Below are 17,180 nucleotides of genomic sequence, written 5' to 3'. Positions count from 1 at the left end.
CACATTCTTAAAATAAAGTGGTTATCCTAACTGACCTAAAACAGGGAATTTTTACGAGGAATAAATGTCAGGAATTGTGAAAAACTGAGTTGAAATGTATTTCGCTAAGGTGTATGTAAACTTCTTACTTCATCTGTATATTTATATTTGTTGTCTTATAAAATATGAATTATATGTAATTGCACACACAATTATTTGATCAATTGCAATTGGGGTAAACCAAAAGTTTCACCTTGACTCGTCTTTAGGATAAGATTTACGATGTGGGTTGAATCACTTTCTACACTTGAAATTCTTAATTGGAGAACATGCACAAACTTGTGTGTTTGTAATTTCAGGGAAGTAATATTGTTGGCAAGGATACAGCTTTGTACATGTTTTACTTTACTTAACATGTGCCTGGGTAGTGTTCATTAGGGCACGCAATGGAAATACATTTGCAACATAGAAAAAAGTGGACAGGTTAGACCTCCCTGTTTCAGTTTGTTTTTCTTTCCGTTTTGTGCCTAATGAACACAACCCTGTAGATTGATCAGTATGTTGTGTTTGGTGGGACATTAATTATTGTTTTGTTATCACTGTGATTAAAGTCTTTTCGGGTAGCTTTGTGTTCCTTTTCATAGCTTTGCTTGCGGCTTCCTGCGTACTGTGCCCATGATGTTCCCTGAAGGATTGTCCAATGGCAGAAGAACCTTGAAGGAAAAGGCACTGCGTTAACTAGATATTCAACCCACAGTGAGCAACCAGTGGTGCTGAAGTTGTTAAGTCATAGAAATGCTGCCAACTGTTGTAGTAATAGTTGTAACATCACACTTTTTAAAAAGTTTTCCCATATGCAATTTAGTGTAAAAAAAATTGAAATAGAGGAAGAACGCATAACAAATCAGTTTCTTTCAATCTCTTCCTTAAAGGTAGGTCAAGGAGAAGCATCGACTCGAAGCAACAGGCCATCTAAGTATCTCTCCGGTTGCAACTCACTTCATTGTTGTTGGTGAGACCCATTTTCGTCATATCGATGGTGAAATAATGTTGGTTAGGCATGACTATCTCAATCTCTTCAACCTGAAACAGACATACACAGTAACACTTAGTGTTTTGAAAAAAGGGCCCGTATTCTTAAAGCATCTCTGAGTAGGGGTGCTGATCTTGGTTTCCCCTTTTTGATCATAATGATTGATATAGCATGGACAGGGGGAGAATCTGATCCCACATCAGCACTCCTACTCTGAGATTCTTTATGAATAGTTTTATTTATTTGCACCAAGGAAAAACAAGTGATAGACAATACCAATATTATTATTTTTTAAATACTTGTGCAGGTATGGTTGGAAGCCAAATAACAAAACCTAATAATTATACATGTATAAATGAATTGATCAGTAATCACGAAAAAAACAAACACTATTTGTTTTGTTTAAAAGTGTGTATGCATGTGTGCATGTGAGTGTGTGAGTGTGTGAGAGTTAGGCTATATACTGTCCCTAAACTAGAGGAAGAGGGCAGATAGGCTTTATCAGCATGCAGTTTGCCACTCTAGCTTCAGTCAGAGTCAGATTAAAGGGACTTTACAAGCCCAAATACAAAATTGACAGTGTTTTCAGACCTCAAAAGTAGCCTAATGTCAAGATGACAGATCCCTCGACATCAGTTGTGTAGATCTAGCTATATGCCTAAATAAACGGAAAAGATAAGCCCCACATATCTACAAATTACACAGTGCTTATATTTTCCATTTCATTTTTGATTGTGGCATATCGTTTACATTGCTATGATCTATAAAACAGATGACCTAGGACATGGATTTATCTCAACAGAACACTACTACTTTAAAGGTTTGAAAACATCAGACAAACTTTCATTTTGGAGTGGAATGTCCATCATGTTGGACATAAAGTGACTTCTTGTTTGTTCTGCGTGAACCTACCTCAGGCACCCTATCCAGGACTATGACCTGTGTGTCGTAGAGGGTTTTCTGCACAGAGGGAGAGTACTCTCCACGATCGTATGGGCCAGCAAACTTCTCAATTATTGTTTCCTTGACAGAGTTCCTGCAAAAAAGATTAGAATATTGAATATTTCCCCTAGCTTATCAGTTTGTTCATTATTTCACAAGTTGGAGGCGTGCATGACCACTCAGTCATGGGTGAACAGGGAGCCCGCACCCTTGTGGGGCCCACGGTGTTGAGGATCAGTGAAGTGGAGGTGCTGTTTTCTACCTTCACCACCTGGGGTCTGCCCGTCAGAAAGTCCAGGACCCAGTTGCACAGGGCAGGGTTTAAACCCAGGGCCCCGAGCTCAATGATGAGCTTGGAGGGTACTATGGTGTTGAAGGCTGAGCTATAGTCAATGAACAGCATTCTGACGTAGGTATTCCACTTGTCCAAATGGGATAGGGCAGTGTGCAGTGCGATGGTGATTGCATCGTCTGTGGAACTATTGGGGCGGTAAGCAAATTGAAGTGGGTCTAGAGAGTACAGGAACAATGGTGGACATCTTGGAGCAAGTGCGGACAGCAGACTGGGAAAGGGAGAGATTGAATATGTCCGTTAAAAACTCCAGCATGCTAGTCTGCGCATGCTCTGAAAACGTGGCTAGGGATGCCATCTGGGCCGGCAGCCTTGCGAGGGTTAACACGCTTAAATGTCTTACTCACGTCGGCCACGGAGAATGAGAGCCCACAGTCCTTGGGAGCGGGCCAGGTAGGTGGCACTGTGTTATCCTCAAAGCGGGCGAAGAAATTAACACATTTTCTTGTTAAAATCCCCAACTACAGTAAATCAGGATATGTGGTTTCCAGTTTGCATAAAATCCCATGTAGTTCCTTGAGGGCCGTAGAGGTATCGGCTTGAGGAGGAATAAACACGGCTATGACTAAAACCGAAGAGAATTCTCTTGGGAGGTAATACGGTCAGCATTTGATTGTGAGGTATTCTAGGTTGGGTGAACAAAATAAATTGAGTTTCTGTATGTTATCACAATCACGCCATGAATAGTTAATCATGAAACATACACCACCACCTTTCTTCTTCCCAGAGAGTTCTTTATTCCTGTCTGCACAATGAACTGAGAACCCAGCTGGCTGTATTGACGGGGACAGTATTTCCCGAGAGTGCTATGATTCCGTGAAACAGAGTATGTTACAGTCCCTGATGTCTTTCTGGAAGGAGATCCTCACCCTGAGCTTGTCTACTTTATTGTCCAGAGACTGGCCATTAGCGAGTAATATACTCGGAAGTGGTGGATGGTGTGCACGCCTCCTGAATTGGACTAGAAGTCCACTCCAAATACCTCTTCTCCTCCGGTGGTGTCTTGGAGCAGCCTCTGGGGTAAGTTCAATTGCCCTGGGGGGTACAAACAAAGGATCCAATTCGGGAAAGTTGTATTCCTGGTCGCAATGCTGGTGAGTTACCGCCGCTCTGATATCCAAAAGTTATTTCCGGCTGTATGTAATAACACAAAAAAAACTTTCTGAGCTAATAATGTACAAAAAATGTAAATACTGCAAAGTTGCTTAGGAGATAGAAGCAGAGATGCCATGTCTGTCGGCGCCACCTTACAGCTTACTTTTGTTTCAAAGTAGATTTGTTTAAGAGTACCAAGAATCCCTCTGTGTGACCCTGATTTAGCCCACAGTAAAAGGTTAATCGACAGCTTTGTTTCCAACGTGTAAATGATATCCGTTTTACATATCACCGGTGTTAGGTCAAGAGTATTATGGGGCACTATGTACAGTATTAATGAACTGAACTGTTCTTTTACACAGGTCATTAGAATTACCATGCGCTGTCAAAGTCGACATTCTGGACCTTGTTGTAGCGCCACCTTGCGTAGACAGAGGTACAGAAACACCTGTCCTTGACCTCCTGTAGAGTGGTGAAGCGGTCTCGGAAGAAGCACTCGAAGCCAGACTGTGTGGTCTTCAGCACCTTCATGTTTTTCACGCCACTGTGAAGAATAGGGCTCTCTGTGGGGGAAGGTCACAGAGGTAAAGACCAGGGTTGTGTTCATTAGGGCAAACAACAAAAACATGTTTTAAAGCATTTTGCAATGTAAAATGAAAATCCCTGTTTCTAATTTTTATTTTATTTTCCAGGATTGAGTCTTTGAATGAAAAGATTGAGATAAAACTGTCCAGTTTGAGTGTATGTTGCAGCTCGTTCCAGTTGCTAGCTGCAGCGAACTGAAATGAGGAGCGACCCAGGGATGTGTGTGCTTTGGGGAGCTTTAACAGAATGTGACTGGCAGAACGGGTGTTGTATGTGGAGGATGAGGGCTGCAGTTGATATCTCAGATAGGGGGCGTGAGGCCTAAGAGGGTTTTATAAATAAGCGTCAACCAGTGGGTCTTGCGACGGGTATACAGAGATGGCCAGTTTACAGAGGAGTAGAGTGCAGTGACGTGACCTATAAGAAGCATTGGTGGCAAATCTGATGGCAGAATGGTAAAGAACATCTAGCCGCTCGAGAGCACCCTTACCTGCCGATCTATGAATTCTGATTAAATGAGTAGTAAGCAGACTGTGCACTGTGTTTTTTATAGTAATAATTATTATTATTTGAGGGGAGGGCCTATATTTGTCCTGTTACGCACAAGTATGTAATAGAAAGAAAAAAAACTGAGACACCCGCAGGAAGTGGGGCCACAACCAGGGTCACCATTGTCTAGTGTCCATAGAGCAATTAGTGGCAAGTGCCTTGCACAAGGGCACAGCGACAGATTTTTCAACTTGTCAGCTTTGGGATTGTAACGACCTTTCAGTTCCTGGCCCAACGCTTTAACCTTGAGGCTACCTGCCGCCCCATTTAAGTGTTATTAAGGTTGTTTGGATGAGAATTTATCAAAATCCAATGGTAAGAGAGCAGAATACTTGGGAGTAAAAAAATAAACAATGCCTTTTTTTAATGCTAGTTATGCAATGGATACTTTCTGCCCCTAGATTAGGTTTGGATTTCAAGGGTTTTCTTTTCGCCGTGGACGGCAGCATGTTAAACCCTGTTGAATGAAATGGAGGATCACACTATTTCAAGGGTAGAATTAGAGGAAGAAAAAAAACATTCTGGGTGCTCACCACTATAAATTGCCCTTTACTTGGCAATGGTGAATAACTTCTTTTGTTTTCTGCATAACCTACGAACTACACAAAGTGAACATAAACCACCCCTTGATTTGCCTTGGAGTAATATGCCATCTGCTGGTTGATACAAAACACAACTATTTGCTAGGGTTCTTTAAAATGTATTTAGAGAATCAAATTCAACACTTTCACATTTTCAAATCGCATAACAGAAATGTCACATTACAGAAATAAAATATTTAAAATGAACAAAGGTCATTTTTCAATTTGCTAAGACATTGAAAACTGTAATTAAAACCTTTGTCGTATACACTTTAAAAAAAATGTGGTTACACCAAGGAACTGTAAAAGCTAAAATACCTTTCTCTAAAACATGCCTTTACTCTAAAAAACCCAGATCACTGCAATTGCGGATTATTTGTTCATTAAAACCATAAAATCTATTATTGAAGTTATAAAAGGCAACAATGGCCTGTAAATAAATCAGCTCCCGTTACTACCTCAACATAGCTGAAGAAAGGGGAACAGTCAGCATGACTAATTAGTATCTTTGGCACTTTAAACCACCACATACAACAAACCTGTGTATTCGCTCTAGACATCTTCATTTAGCAACTGGTTCCACCATTCTTTCCATGTTTTAGACTATAGCTGTCAAGGCTGAATAGCAGCAACCCTTCAATGTCTTTGTCATCATGGCCAATGACTCCACAAGTAATTAAAATACTGTAACTGCGTCCACAGGGAGGATTAAATAAGGCCTCCTCTTCTAGTCTATTTAGTGTTATCAGCACTCTTACGGTCTCTCAGTAAGTAGCTTCGTCCGTGTTGTCATCGCTGTCCCCTCCAAACTCCTCTCTGTTGTCAAAGTAAGACATGATGTAGTCAGTATCCTCTTCAAAGTCTTCCTCTGCCTGTTCGTCTTCCTCGTTTGTCTTCTTTTTCTCCCCGTCTTCCTCTTCCTCAGAGTTCGCCGCCTCTTCTTTCTTTTCGAGAGTCTCCAGCTTGGTGAGAATCTGCTCTTTTCCCACAAGAGGTTTCTTTGGCCGTTTAACTTGGGGTGGATGTCTTTTAGCCAGAGGCTTTCTTCACTTTAATGCAAAGCTCTTTAGGCAATCTGCTCCAGTCTGAGCTCCACTAGATGGCACTGTCCTTGGGCTCTCGGCTCTGGCGCTTATCAGAGTAGCGATCGACATCTCTTTTGGGAGCAGCCCGTCTGATGTAGAAAGGCAGGGTCTTGTTGGCGGCCCTCAGCTCCTGTTTCAGAGCCAGCATGTACTCCACCTCCTCTCCTGTCTGCAGGGGCACAGGCTGGACTGGCATGGGAAGGAAGAGGGGTGAGGGCTTAAAGGTGGTGGGGGGCATTCTGTCTCCCCTTCCTATGCCCAAGTTCTCCAGGTTGATGGTCAGGTTGACCCCTGCCTCTTCCAGCCATGGTGATGAGTCTGTAGCTTTGTTTACAGACAACTAGTAACTAGTCAGGTAGCTAGCACTCAATGACCACATGGAAGTCCATACAGAATAGGAAAGCTAGTTACAGTAGCTATAGCATTTCACCCTTGCCCTACTGACTGCTGTATGGGCTTGGGTTCTTGAGAGTTAATTTCACACATGATTACACAGCATTTTTTAGCAAGCAAAATATCTAGCTAGCTAGCTGTGATATTTGAACTGCCATCCAGTGACCTCTCCAGAGCAGCATTGTGGTTGTTGTACAGCCAGCTACCTAGCTAGTAGTGGCTGGCATTCATGCTAGCTAGCTTAATTGGAGTAAAGGTTGTACCTCCCTGTTTTACTCAGTTTCAGAGAATTTTCTTCAGTTTGGTGCCTAATGAATATGACGTTGCTTTTAGGTTCACCACTCATCATTCAAAGTAAACCTTCATACATTTTAGCTTCATAGAGATTTTATAATAATTTGTTCATGTGCTAAAGGTAGATTCTGATGGTAAGATATCTTTCACAAAGCTGTGTTCTAGTATGTAAAGGAATGTTATTAGCTCACTAGTTCTATATGCTTGAAATAAGAAATTAAGGTACTGTGACATTTTCATTCAATCTTGAGTATGTCTGTGACAAATCAACTTTGTGTGTGTTTTGCTCACCATTAAGATTCTGTTCGACTTCACAGAAGCGGCAGGATTCAGGGCTGTAGATGAATGCATGTACATGCTCGACACCATTCTGTGCAAGAAAGACGAGCCTCATTTAAACGCATCACTATTAAATGTCACTTAATCCATGCATACTTTTACAGAGTATACACGGGGCTCACATCCAAAAGTGTATCTATATCATAGACGTCATTCCAAACAACTTCCTTCTCCCCTCGAAAAGTGTCCCTGCAGAGCTGAAGGGACTGAAGTGTTGGCGGTATGGTGATATCGCAACCTATTTCACACCCCAATAGACTAAATGTTGATTGCACCCTATTTCTTCACCTATCTAGACCCTTAAGATGTATGAGGGCAAGTCGTCAAAGAAAGGCTTTGTGTTTTGTGTTTTGAATCCAGCCTTATTCTACTGTACCTTCTCCAGTCTCCTCCATGGTGCCTCCTCAATCTTCACGTTTACTCTGGTCACATGTTTGAAAGCTGTCAGGAAATGTTTGCTGATGTCCATGGCGAACTGCTCTATGGTCAAAACCTAAACAAAACACAAACTTACTATCACTGAGGTTTCCTGTATTAAAGTCAGTTGGAAAGACATAAATATATGAAATTAAATTTTGCCTATCTTTCCATTTCAAGTGAGACTGATGCATTTTTGTTGAATTTACACAACAGAGTATGAGAAATGCTAGCATGGTGGAACCTCTTAGAAAGATTAGCGCTGCAATCAGGCTGGTTCCAGGTTAGAGAAATGCACTCACCTTGATATTAGACCACCTTTAGGAGTGTCTAACAAACTGATATTGAAGTGAACTATATCACTAAGACATTTTGGCTATCCATTCCATTTGCAGTGCTTTCATTCATTCAGCATTCTGCCATCTACTTTTCAGATGATCATAGCTGTCTTCCCAAACCTTTAAACTCTTTCTATGTATCTGGTGTGAGTGCACAACCACGTACTCCCTTCAGCTTAGCCAGTGCATGGACAGTGTTCTTGACAGTGTCAGTAGGGATGATGTCCGAGTTGTCACCGGTCAAGTAGTCCTTGCGGGATTTGAGGGTGAGCTCCACATTAGCCGTCAGCTCAGTGATGTAGTGGTGAGTTCCCTCTCGTCTGATATACAGCACCTTGACCAGATTCTTGCCATAGCCGGTCCGCACAAACTCCACATTCTACAGAAATGTCAGAACATTGGGGTTGGTTGCACAAAGTGCTGTGACAGTGATAATGATAATTATACATTTAATTGATATACCGCTTTTCATTACAAGAAGAATCTCAAAGATGCTTTTAAAACAAAAATGAAGTTGATAGTTCATATTCAGTAGACATTGTAACCAATGTTCCCTCAAAACATTTTTGGCACTGAGAAAATTTCAGGTCTGCTGAGCGGAAACTTGATAAAAATCTGTGCAACTTCCGACGCGCATTTACTGTGAACACTGAGGCTGTACTCGCTTTAGGTCACAGCCAAGTAGGCTGCTGTGACTATTTGATCATAATGTAGACCCACCAAAGTGGCCTTCCATCAAAGACTTTTCAAAAAAACATGCAGGGCTTGACATTAACCTGTCTATCCACTTGTCCTACAGACAAGGTGACTGAAAATGTTGTGTTGTTTGATACAAGAAACCACTCTACGAAATAAAAATCATTTTTATTACCTAACCATTATTAGAGAGAAACAGCCAAATTATGCTACCCCCTGCTTATTGGCTACTTAGCTTATTCAAGACCGTCTGAAAATACAACACTTTAAGACATATAAAAAGCTCTTTACCTGATTTGCTTTTCAAAGATGGCTAGAAATGCACACATGTTGTGATACTGTAGGAAGAAACCACTTCCCCATTGTTGACTAGAAATTAGCTATAACTGGGCTAATAACTCAGTAACTAGCAAAGAATATGAACAAATGTGCACAAGTGGCTACAAAGTGCAATAAACACAGTCCAATTCAAAGTGAATGGCACAGATCCATATATGGCATATAGGACTACTGCAGCTCTGATTGGTTATGGCATGCTGGTCTGTGTAGAGTATGGGCCTGAGTCAGGCCTGTCATTGCAATAAAATTGTACTCCAATGCGCACAGCTACAAGAAAATGTCTTGCATAGTTTGTTTTGCATACTAAGTCGTGCATAGGTCATTTTGTTTTGGTTTGTTACATTGAAAGTGGCTAATATTGCATTGATTCGAGCATCCTTCCCACAGTAGAGTGAAAGGGGAGAACTCTAGAAAGTTGAGTGAAGTTCAAGCTCTTGCTTCTTTGTGCTGGTTGATATTTCTTCTGTGTGGCAGTCCAAGGGGAGCTGTGCAGCTTAGAGGGAACATTGATTGATCTGATATTTGTGGCATATCAACATGTTATACTGTATTCCGTTATATTGGGCCGGACACTCAATAAATGTTATTCCATTACTGTTAGGTTCTAATTCTCAAAGTAAAAACTCGACAGACACTATGAAAGCCTAAACCAAGTTTATTCTTCCCAGAGGTTCAACACAGCTGCATTAGACAAAGACATATTCACACAAGCACTGATATTTAATCCTTTCTCCTATGCTGTCTCCTCCTACACATCTGAACAGCCAATGCATCTCTGTTGCTAGACAGATCCTTAGTGATATCTGTTCTTCCTCACTTCATCTGACCTGACCTCTACCCCAAAGTGCTCACTCCTCCCCAACTCAAGGCTGTCATGGTGATTGGTACCAGACTGTGTCTCTTCAACACCCAGAGGATCCCTGATGGCTAACAATAACATATCCTGACATAATGTAAATATTATACTTTACCCTCTCTCCCTCAGTGACATGAGTAATTATATTTCATATTCTCAGAACCCAACACTACTAAATAGTATATTATAGACTAAAGAAACCATATAGACCAGGAGTAGGCAACGCTGGTCCTGGAGTGCCGCAGGCACTTCATGCTCTTGATTTAACTACCTGGAAGACCGGGTGTGTTGAATTTAGGCAATCACTGAACTGATCAAATAACTCAGTTGGTCAGGTGTGGTGCCCAGTTGGAACAAAATCCTGCAGTACCTGCGCCACTCCAGGGACAGGGTTGCTTGTATAGACAGTAGAAAGCAATCATAGACAGTAAGAGCTATTTGCACATGAAAATGTTATGGAATGCACCTTTAATACAAATTCCATGAATTATGACAATTATTTAAGGCTTGGTAAAAGTTTAATGGATTTAAGTTGGGGATTAACAAATAGTTTTTTATGTTGAAAGTAACCACCCTATTGTCAGACAGAGAAAGCGGTTTGGCTCAATGGTCATTGACCCCACACAACAAATACTTAGTAGAATAAATCTAATGGGCCAATGTTAACAAGACAACATGAATTGCAAACTAGACTCAAGACATACAAACCTAAAAAATAAAAAGTTCTGTACCTGAGTTGAGGTAGTTGCCATGGTGTCTGTGCCTCCTCCAGTCTCCTGATGTACTGTAGTGTCCTTGTCTGCAGCAAGAGTGGAATTTGGCTATGATCTAGGATTTTGTAAAGAGGGTGGTCTTACCTGTTGTCATTTTAGCAGTTACGCAAGTAACTGTCAGTTGACAAATGTTGTCATATCTTTCAATTATCAACCTGTATATTTATTTCTTTGATAACCTGTGGATCAGAATTCTGATAGTTCTCAAGATTATGTTGAGAATTATGTCAATTTGTTTTTACTAGAAAAGGAATGTTTCAATCAGGAACAATACATGCTTACATCAGATATAGTGCCTTCAGAATGTACTCACACCCCTTGACTTTTTCCACATTTTGTTGTGTTACAAAGTAGGATTAAAATGTATTTAATAGTAATTTTTTTGTCAACGATCTACACAAAATATTCTGTCCATGTAGTGTAAAAATTCTAACATTTGTAAAAAAATATATAATTACAAATAAAACACTAATGTATCTTGATGACATAAGTATTCAACCCCCTGAGTCAGTGATACAGCTGTGAGTCTTTCTGCGTAAGTCTTGTTTGAAATGACACATTTTTTGGGCATATCTGATTAGAATATTTTATTTTTCACTGCAGTCTGAGCACCCCAAAAGCATATGGAATCAGATATTTCAAGCCACATTTCAAACCACCTTCGTAGGTGGTTTGAAGTTGGGTACAAATATTCCTGGGTACAAATATTCCCTATTCCTGATTCCTGGCCTTGTGACTTGTGTCTGAACGATCAAATCTGATTTATTTGCACAGAAGTGGTTTTTAGACTGTTATTTGGCATATCTTGTTTCTCGCTAGCTACTCTGTTGACAATTTGACAAGAACATGTGGTAGCTAACTAGCTCATTTTGAATGTTAAATCATCATATCCTTTGAGGCTTTAAAAGTGTTCTTATACTATGATTTTGAACATTCAAAGCAACTGGGAAATGTCCATGTCACCTTAGCTTGCTACATAACTTCTGAGTGATAGGAAGCTCGAGCACCACCCCCAATCAGCCTACACCACTGTGCACACACCCGCAATTACATAGCCATGTCAGCAAATGACTGTTGTCTGAACACACACAAATCAGATTTTGTAACTTGTAACTTGCTGTTTGGACAGTCAGTAGTCCAAAACAGATTTGAAAAACAAAACTGATTTGAGCATTAAGGCCTTGAGTGTGAACAAGGTTTAAGAGCTTCTTAATTCTTCAAGCTCTGTCACATTAGTTGTTGATCATTGCTAGACAACCATTTTCAGGTCTTGTCATAGATTTCCAAGCAGATTGAAGTCAAACCTGTAACTCGGCCACTCAGAAACATTCACCATCTTATTGGTAAGCAACTCCAGTGTAGATTTGGCCTTGTGTTTTAGGTTATGGTCCTGCTGAAAGGTGAATTCATCTCAGTGTCTGTGGGAAGCATACTGAACCAGGCTTTCCTCTAGGATTTTGCCTGTGCTTAGCTCCATTCTGTTTCTTTTTTTGGCCTGAAAAACTCCTGTTCTTAATGATTACAAGCATACCCATAACATGGTGCAGCCACCACTATGCTTGAAAATATTGAGAGTGGTACTCAGTAATGTGGTCTATTAGATTGGCCCCAAACATAACACTTTGTATTCAGGACAAAAAGTTAATTGCTTTAGTGCCTTTTTGCAAACAGGATGCATGTTTTGGAATATTTATATTCTGTACAGACTTTTCACTCTGTCAATTAGGTTAGTATTGTGGAGTAACTAGAGTGTTATTGATCCATCTTCAGTTTCATCCTATCACAGCCATTAAACTCTAACTGTGAAATCCCTGAGCGGTTTCCTTCCTCTCTGCCAATTGAGTCAGGAAGGATGCCTGTATTCTTTTAGTGACTGGGTGTATTGATACACCATCCGAAGTGTAATTAATAACTTCACCCATCTATCAATAGGTGCCCTTCTTTGTGAGGTATTGGAAAACCTCCCTGGTCTTTGTGGTTGAATCCATGTTTGAAACTCATTGCTCAACTGAGGGACTTTACAGATAAATGTGTGGGGTACAGAGACGAGGTAGTCATTCAAACTGCATTGTTGGTTAAGGGTTTGTAAGTGAGCATTTCACTGTAAGGTCTACACCTGTTGTATTTGGCGTATGTGACAAATACAATTTGATTTGATTAAACACTTTTTGCACACAGTGGGAGTCCATGCAACTTGTTAAGTTTAGTAGTACAAATGTGCTTATTTAGGCTAGCCATAACAAAGGGGTTGAATACTTATTGACTCAAGACATTTCAGCTTTTCATTTTTAATTCATTTGTAAAGAATTCAAAAACATAATTCCACTTTGACATTATGGGTATTGTGTGGGAGCGCCAGTGACACATCTCAATTTAATCAATTTTAAATTCAGGTTGTAACAAAATGTGGAAAGAGTTAAGGGGTGTGAATACTTTATGAAGGCACAGTATATACTGTATGTATAAGCCCTTTAGCCCTTTATTCCAACATTAAAATCATAGGTTCTAAAGACTCAATGAACTGCACATAACCATACTACATGCACTTGTAGGGATCCACACTGTCAAGTGACCCAAGTGATAGTGTCAAACTACTAGTGCTGAGCGATTTTATTTAAACAATTTAGTCATTTTTTGTGAACTCAATGCGCAAATTGTGCTGCAGTTTCTCTAGAGATTAATCAATCATGCCCGAACTGTGCGATGTAGTAGGGAGTTGTAGTTTCCAACAGACCATGTTCTACATAATTATCACATTTTCTGCGCTGAACTAACTACAATGACCATAATCCATTGCACGGCTACTTGTCCAGTCTGTTTCTTTTATGCCTGCTACATAAGAGACAAGAATGTGCGGGCAGTTGCTTCTAGGTATAGAGCCCCACAGTGGAGGTGTCGTAAAAACCGATAAAACATAGCGGTCAAACAGGGAAATGGTTCCAATCATTTTTTTCCACCATTTATTTTTCTCATCGGGGATTTTAGAAACACTTAAAAATAAGGGCTGTGTTTCATGTAGGCTTACCCTGGCGTGACGTTTTGGTAATCATGTAAATCTCTCTCGGACAAGGTAGTATATCAATATATTCTAATCAAATCAAATACAGTTTTATTTGTCACATGCTGTTTTTCAGTCTCTCAGTCCCAGCTTTGATGCAACTGTACTGACCTCACCTTCTGGATGGTAGCGGTGTGAACAGGCAGTGGCTCGGGTGGTTGATGTCCTTAATGATCTTTTTGGCCTTCCTGTGACATCGGGTGCTGTAGGTTTGATGGAGGGCAGGTAGTTAGCCCCCAGTGATGCATTGTGCAAACAACACCACCATCTGGAGAACCTTGCAGTTGAGGGCGGTGCAGTTGCCAGACCAGACTGCGAAACAGGTTGCTCTCGATTGTGCATCTGTAAAAGTTTGTCAGGGTTTGGGTGACAAGCCAAATTTCTTCAGCCTACTGAGGTTTAAGCGGCGCTATTGCGCCATCTTCACCACACTGTCTGTGTGAATGGACCATTACAGTTTGTCTGTGATGTGTATGCCAAGGAACTTACAACTTTCCACCTTCTCCACTCCTGTCCCTTCGATGTGGAAGGGGGGTGCTCCCTCTGCTGTTTCCTTTAGTCCACAATCATCTTCTCTGTTTTATTGACGTTGAGTGGTAGGTTATTTTCCTGACACCACACTCCGAGTGCCATCGTTGTTGATAATCAAGCCTACCACTGTTGTGTCGTCTGCAAACTTGATGATTGAGTTGGAGGTATACATGGCCACGCAGTCGTGGGTGAACAGGGAGTACAGGAGGGGGCTGAGCACGCACCCTTGTGGGGCCCCAGTGTTGAAGGTCAGCAAAGTGGATATGTTGTTTCCTACCTTCACCACCTGGGGGCGGCCCGTCAGAAAGTCCAGGACCCAATTGCACAGGGCAGGGTTGAGACCCAGGGCCTCCAGATTGATGATGAGCTTGGAGGGTAATATGGTGTTGAATGCTGAGCTGTAGTCAATGAACAGCATTCTTACATAGGTATTCCTTTTGTCCAGATGGGATAGGGCAGTGTGCAGTGTGATGGCGATTGCGTTGTCTGTGGACCTATTGGGGCGGTATGCAAACTGAACTGGGTCTAGGGTGGCCGGTAGGGTGGAAGTGATATGATCATTGACTAGTCTCTCAAAGCACTTCATGATGACAGAAGTGAGTGCTACGGGGCGGTAGTCATTTATTTCAGTTATTTTTGCCTTCTTGGGTACAGGAACAATGGTAGCCATCTTGAAGCATGTGGGGACAACAGACTGGGATAGGGAGCGATTGAATATGTCCGTAAACATACCAGCCAGCTGGTCTGCGCATGCTTTGAGGACGCTGCTAGGGATGCCATTTGGACCAACAGCCTTGCGAGGGTTGACACGTTTAAATGTTTTACTCACGTCAGCCACGGAGAAGGGGGGGGGCTTAGTCCTTGTTAGCGGGCCGCAACCGTGGCACTGTATTATCCTCAAAGCGGGCAAAGAAGGTGTTTAGTTTGTCTGGAAGCGTGACGTCGGTGTCCGTGACATGGCTGGATTTAATTTTGTAGTCCGTGATTTCCTGTAGACCCTGCCACATACGTCTCATGTCTGAGCCGTTTAATTGCGACTCCACCTTGTCCTTATACTGGCATTTCGCTTGTTTGATTGCCTTACGAAGGGAATAGCTACACTGTTTATATTCAGACATATTCCCAGACCTCTTTCCATGGTTAAATGCGGTGGATCGTGCTTTCAGTTTTGCTCGAATGCCGCTATCCATCCATGGTTTCTAGTTAGGGTAGGTTTTATTAGTCACAGTGGGTACAACATCTCCAATGCACTTCTTTATAAACGCACTCACCGAGTCAGCGTATAGGTCGATATTGTTCTCTGAGGTTGACCGGAACATATTCCATTCCGCGTGATCAAAACAATCTTGAAGCGTGGCTTCCGATTGGTCAGACCAGCGTTGAATGGTTCTCGTCACTGGTACATCCTGTTTGAGTAAGACGGGAGGAGCAAGATGGCGTGGTGGTCGGATTTTCCAAATGGAGGGCGGGGGAGGGCTTTGTATGCATCGCGGAAGTTAGAGTAGCAGGGGTCGAGCGTATGCTGGAAGAATTTAGGTAGACTTATTCTCAAATTTGCTTTATTAAAATCCCCAGCTACAATAAATGCAGCATCAGAATGTATGGTTTCCAGTTTGCATATAGTCCTGTGATATTCCTTGATGGTCATCTTGGTGTATGCTTGAGGGGGAATGTACACAGCTGTGACTATAACTGACGAGAGTTCTCTTGGCCGACACTTGATTGTAAGGAATTTTAGATCGGGTGAGCAGAATGACTTGAGTTCCTGTATGTTGTTATGATTACACCATGAGTCGTTAATCATAAAGCATACACCCCTGCCCTTCCCTTTTCCAGAGAGGTCTTAATCTCTGTCGGCGCGATGCATGGAGAAGCTCAGTGGCTGAACCGATTCCGACAACATATCCTGAGAGAGCCATGTTTCTGTGAAACAGAGAATGTTACAATCTCTGATGTCTCTCTGGAAGGCAACCCTTGCTCGAATTTCGTCTACCTTGTTGTCAAGACACTGGACATTGGCTAGTAGTATACTCGGGAGCGGTGTGCGATGTGCACGTCTACGGAGCCTGGCCAGGTGGCCGCTTTGTCTGCCCTTCTGCGCCGTCATTGTTTTGGATCGCCTAATGGAATTAGCTCCATTGTCCTGGGGGGTGGTCCGAACAGAGGATCCGCTTTGGGAAAGATGTATACCTGGTAATAATGTTGGTAGTGTCATGACGTTGGCCTGTGGGTAAGGTTTATGACCCCCCCCCATAAATACCTTTCTCCCTTCCCCTCTCTGACCCTACTGAAGGACTTGAATAGCCTGTGTTAAATATAGAGAGTCTGGGAACATCAAACAAATGGGGAAAAGGAACCATATTTTGGTAATAAAACCAGTTGGAAATATGATTGGGAACGTAATGAGTATGTATGTAAGGTTCGGTTGTCATCTGAGACATTATGACTGATGACAGGACGACATAAACTGTACCTGAGAAAGTATACACACTCTAGTTATCAGAGTAACATGGAATTGTTATGCAATTGAAATGTTTGATATGGAAATTGTTTGTTAGGAGATTAAATGTAATTTTAGCTTCCAAATGAGAGAATTGGGTTTTCATAAGGAAAGTGCCCTGCTTGATCAGTGGCCCACCCCTGTGAAGAGGAGGGGTTATAAACGATGAAACACATCCTTCCCCCCTCTCCACTATATAAGCCTTGATGAAAAGATAACCAGGTTGTTCCAGTATGGGAGGTCTGCAGCCTCTACGTTATAAGGACACACAGGTCAAGTACAGAACTAAGCCAACCTCGCCGTGAGCTTTGGTGGCGAATGGTATGAACTTTGAGCTTATTCACTACAGAAGTGATACTTCCTAGCCGTTGAGTTAGCAGCGGCCGCTGTAGACGTGGGCTAGGAAAGGACGGACGACGGATCCAGTCTAACAGACGGACGAAGA

At 41.8% G+C, this 17,180-nt stretch overlaps 1 protein-coding gene and 1 pseudogene across 1 annotated transcript; both read right to left on the bottom strand.

Moving 5' to 3' along the window:
• Window positions 1-363: 363 nt before the first annotated feature.
• uox (urate oxidase) lies at window positions 364-10,761 on the bottom strand. The gene is made up of 8 exons (XM_014215638.2): window positions 10,605-10,761; window positions 8,149-8,361; window positions 7,604-7,720; window positions 7,180-7,258; window positions 3,778-3,964; window positions 1,925-2,048; window positions 979-1,062; window positions 364-692 (listed from the first exon to the last, which is right to left on the bottom strand). The coding sequence occupies exons 1-8, from the start codon at window positions 10,623-10,625 to the stop codon at window positions 618-620; spliced, it is 900 nt and encodes a 299-aa protein (XP_014071113.1). The 5' UTR covers window positions 10,626-10,761; the 3' UTR covers window positions 364-617.
• Window positions 5,778-7,172, bottom strand: LOC106613440 (DNA-directed RNA polymerase III subunit RPC7-like; annotated as a pseudogene).
• Window positions 10,762-17,180: the final 6,419 nt, after the last annotated feature.

The sequence above is a fragment of the Salmo salar genome, chromosome ssa10 (genome assembly GCF_905237065.1).
Source record: "Salmo salar chromosome ssa10, Ssal_v3.1, whole genome shotgun sequence".
NCBI classification, from domain to species: domain Eukaryota; kingdom Metazoa; phylum Chordata; class Actinopteri; order Salmoniformes; family Salmonidae; genus Salmo; species Salmo salar.
This window is presented reverse-complemented; position numbering and strand designations above follow the sequence as displayed.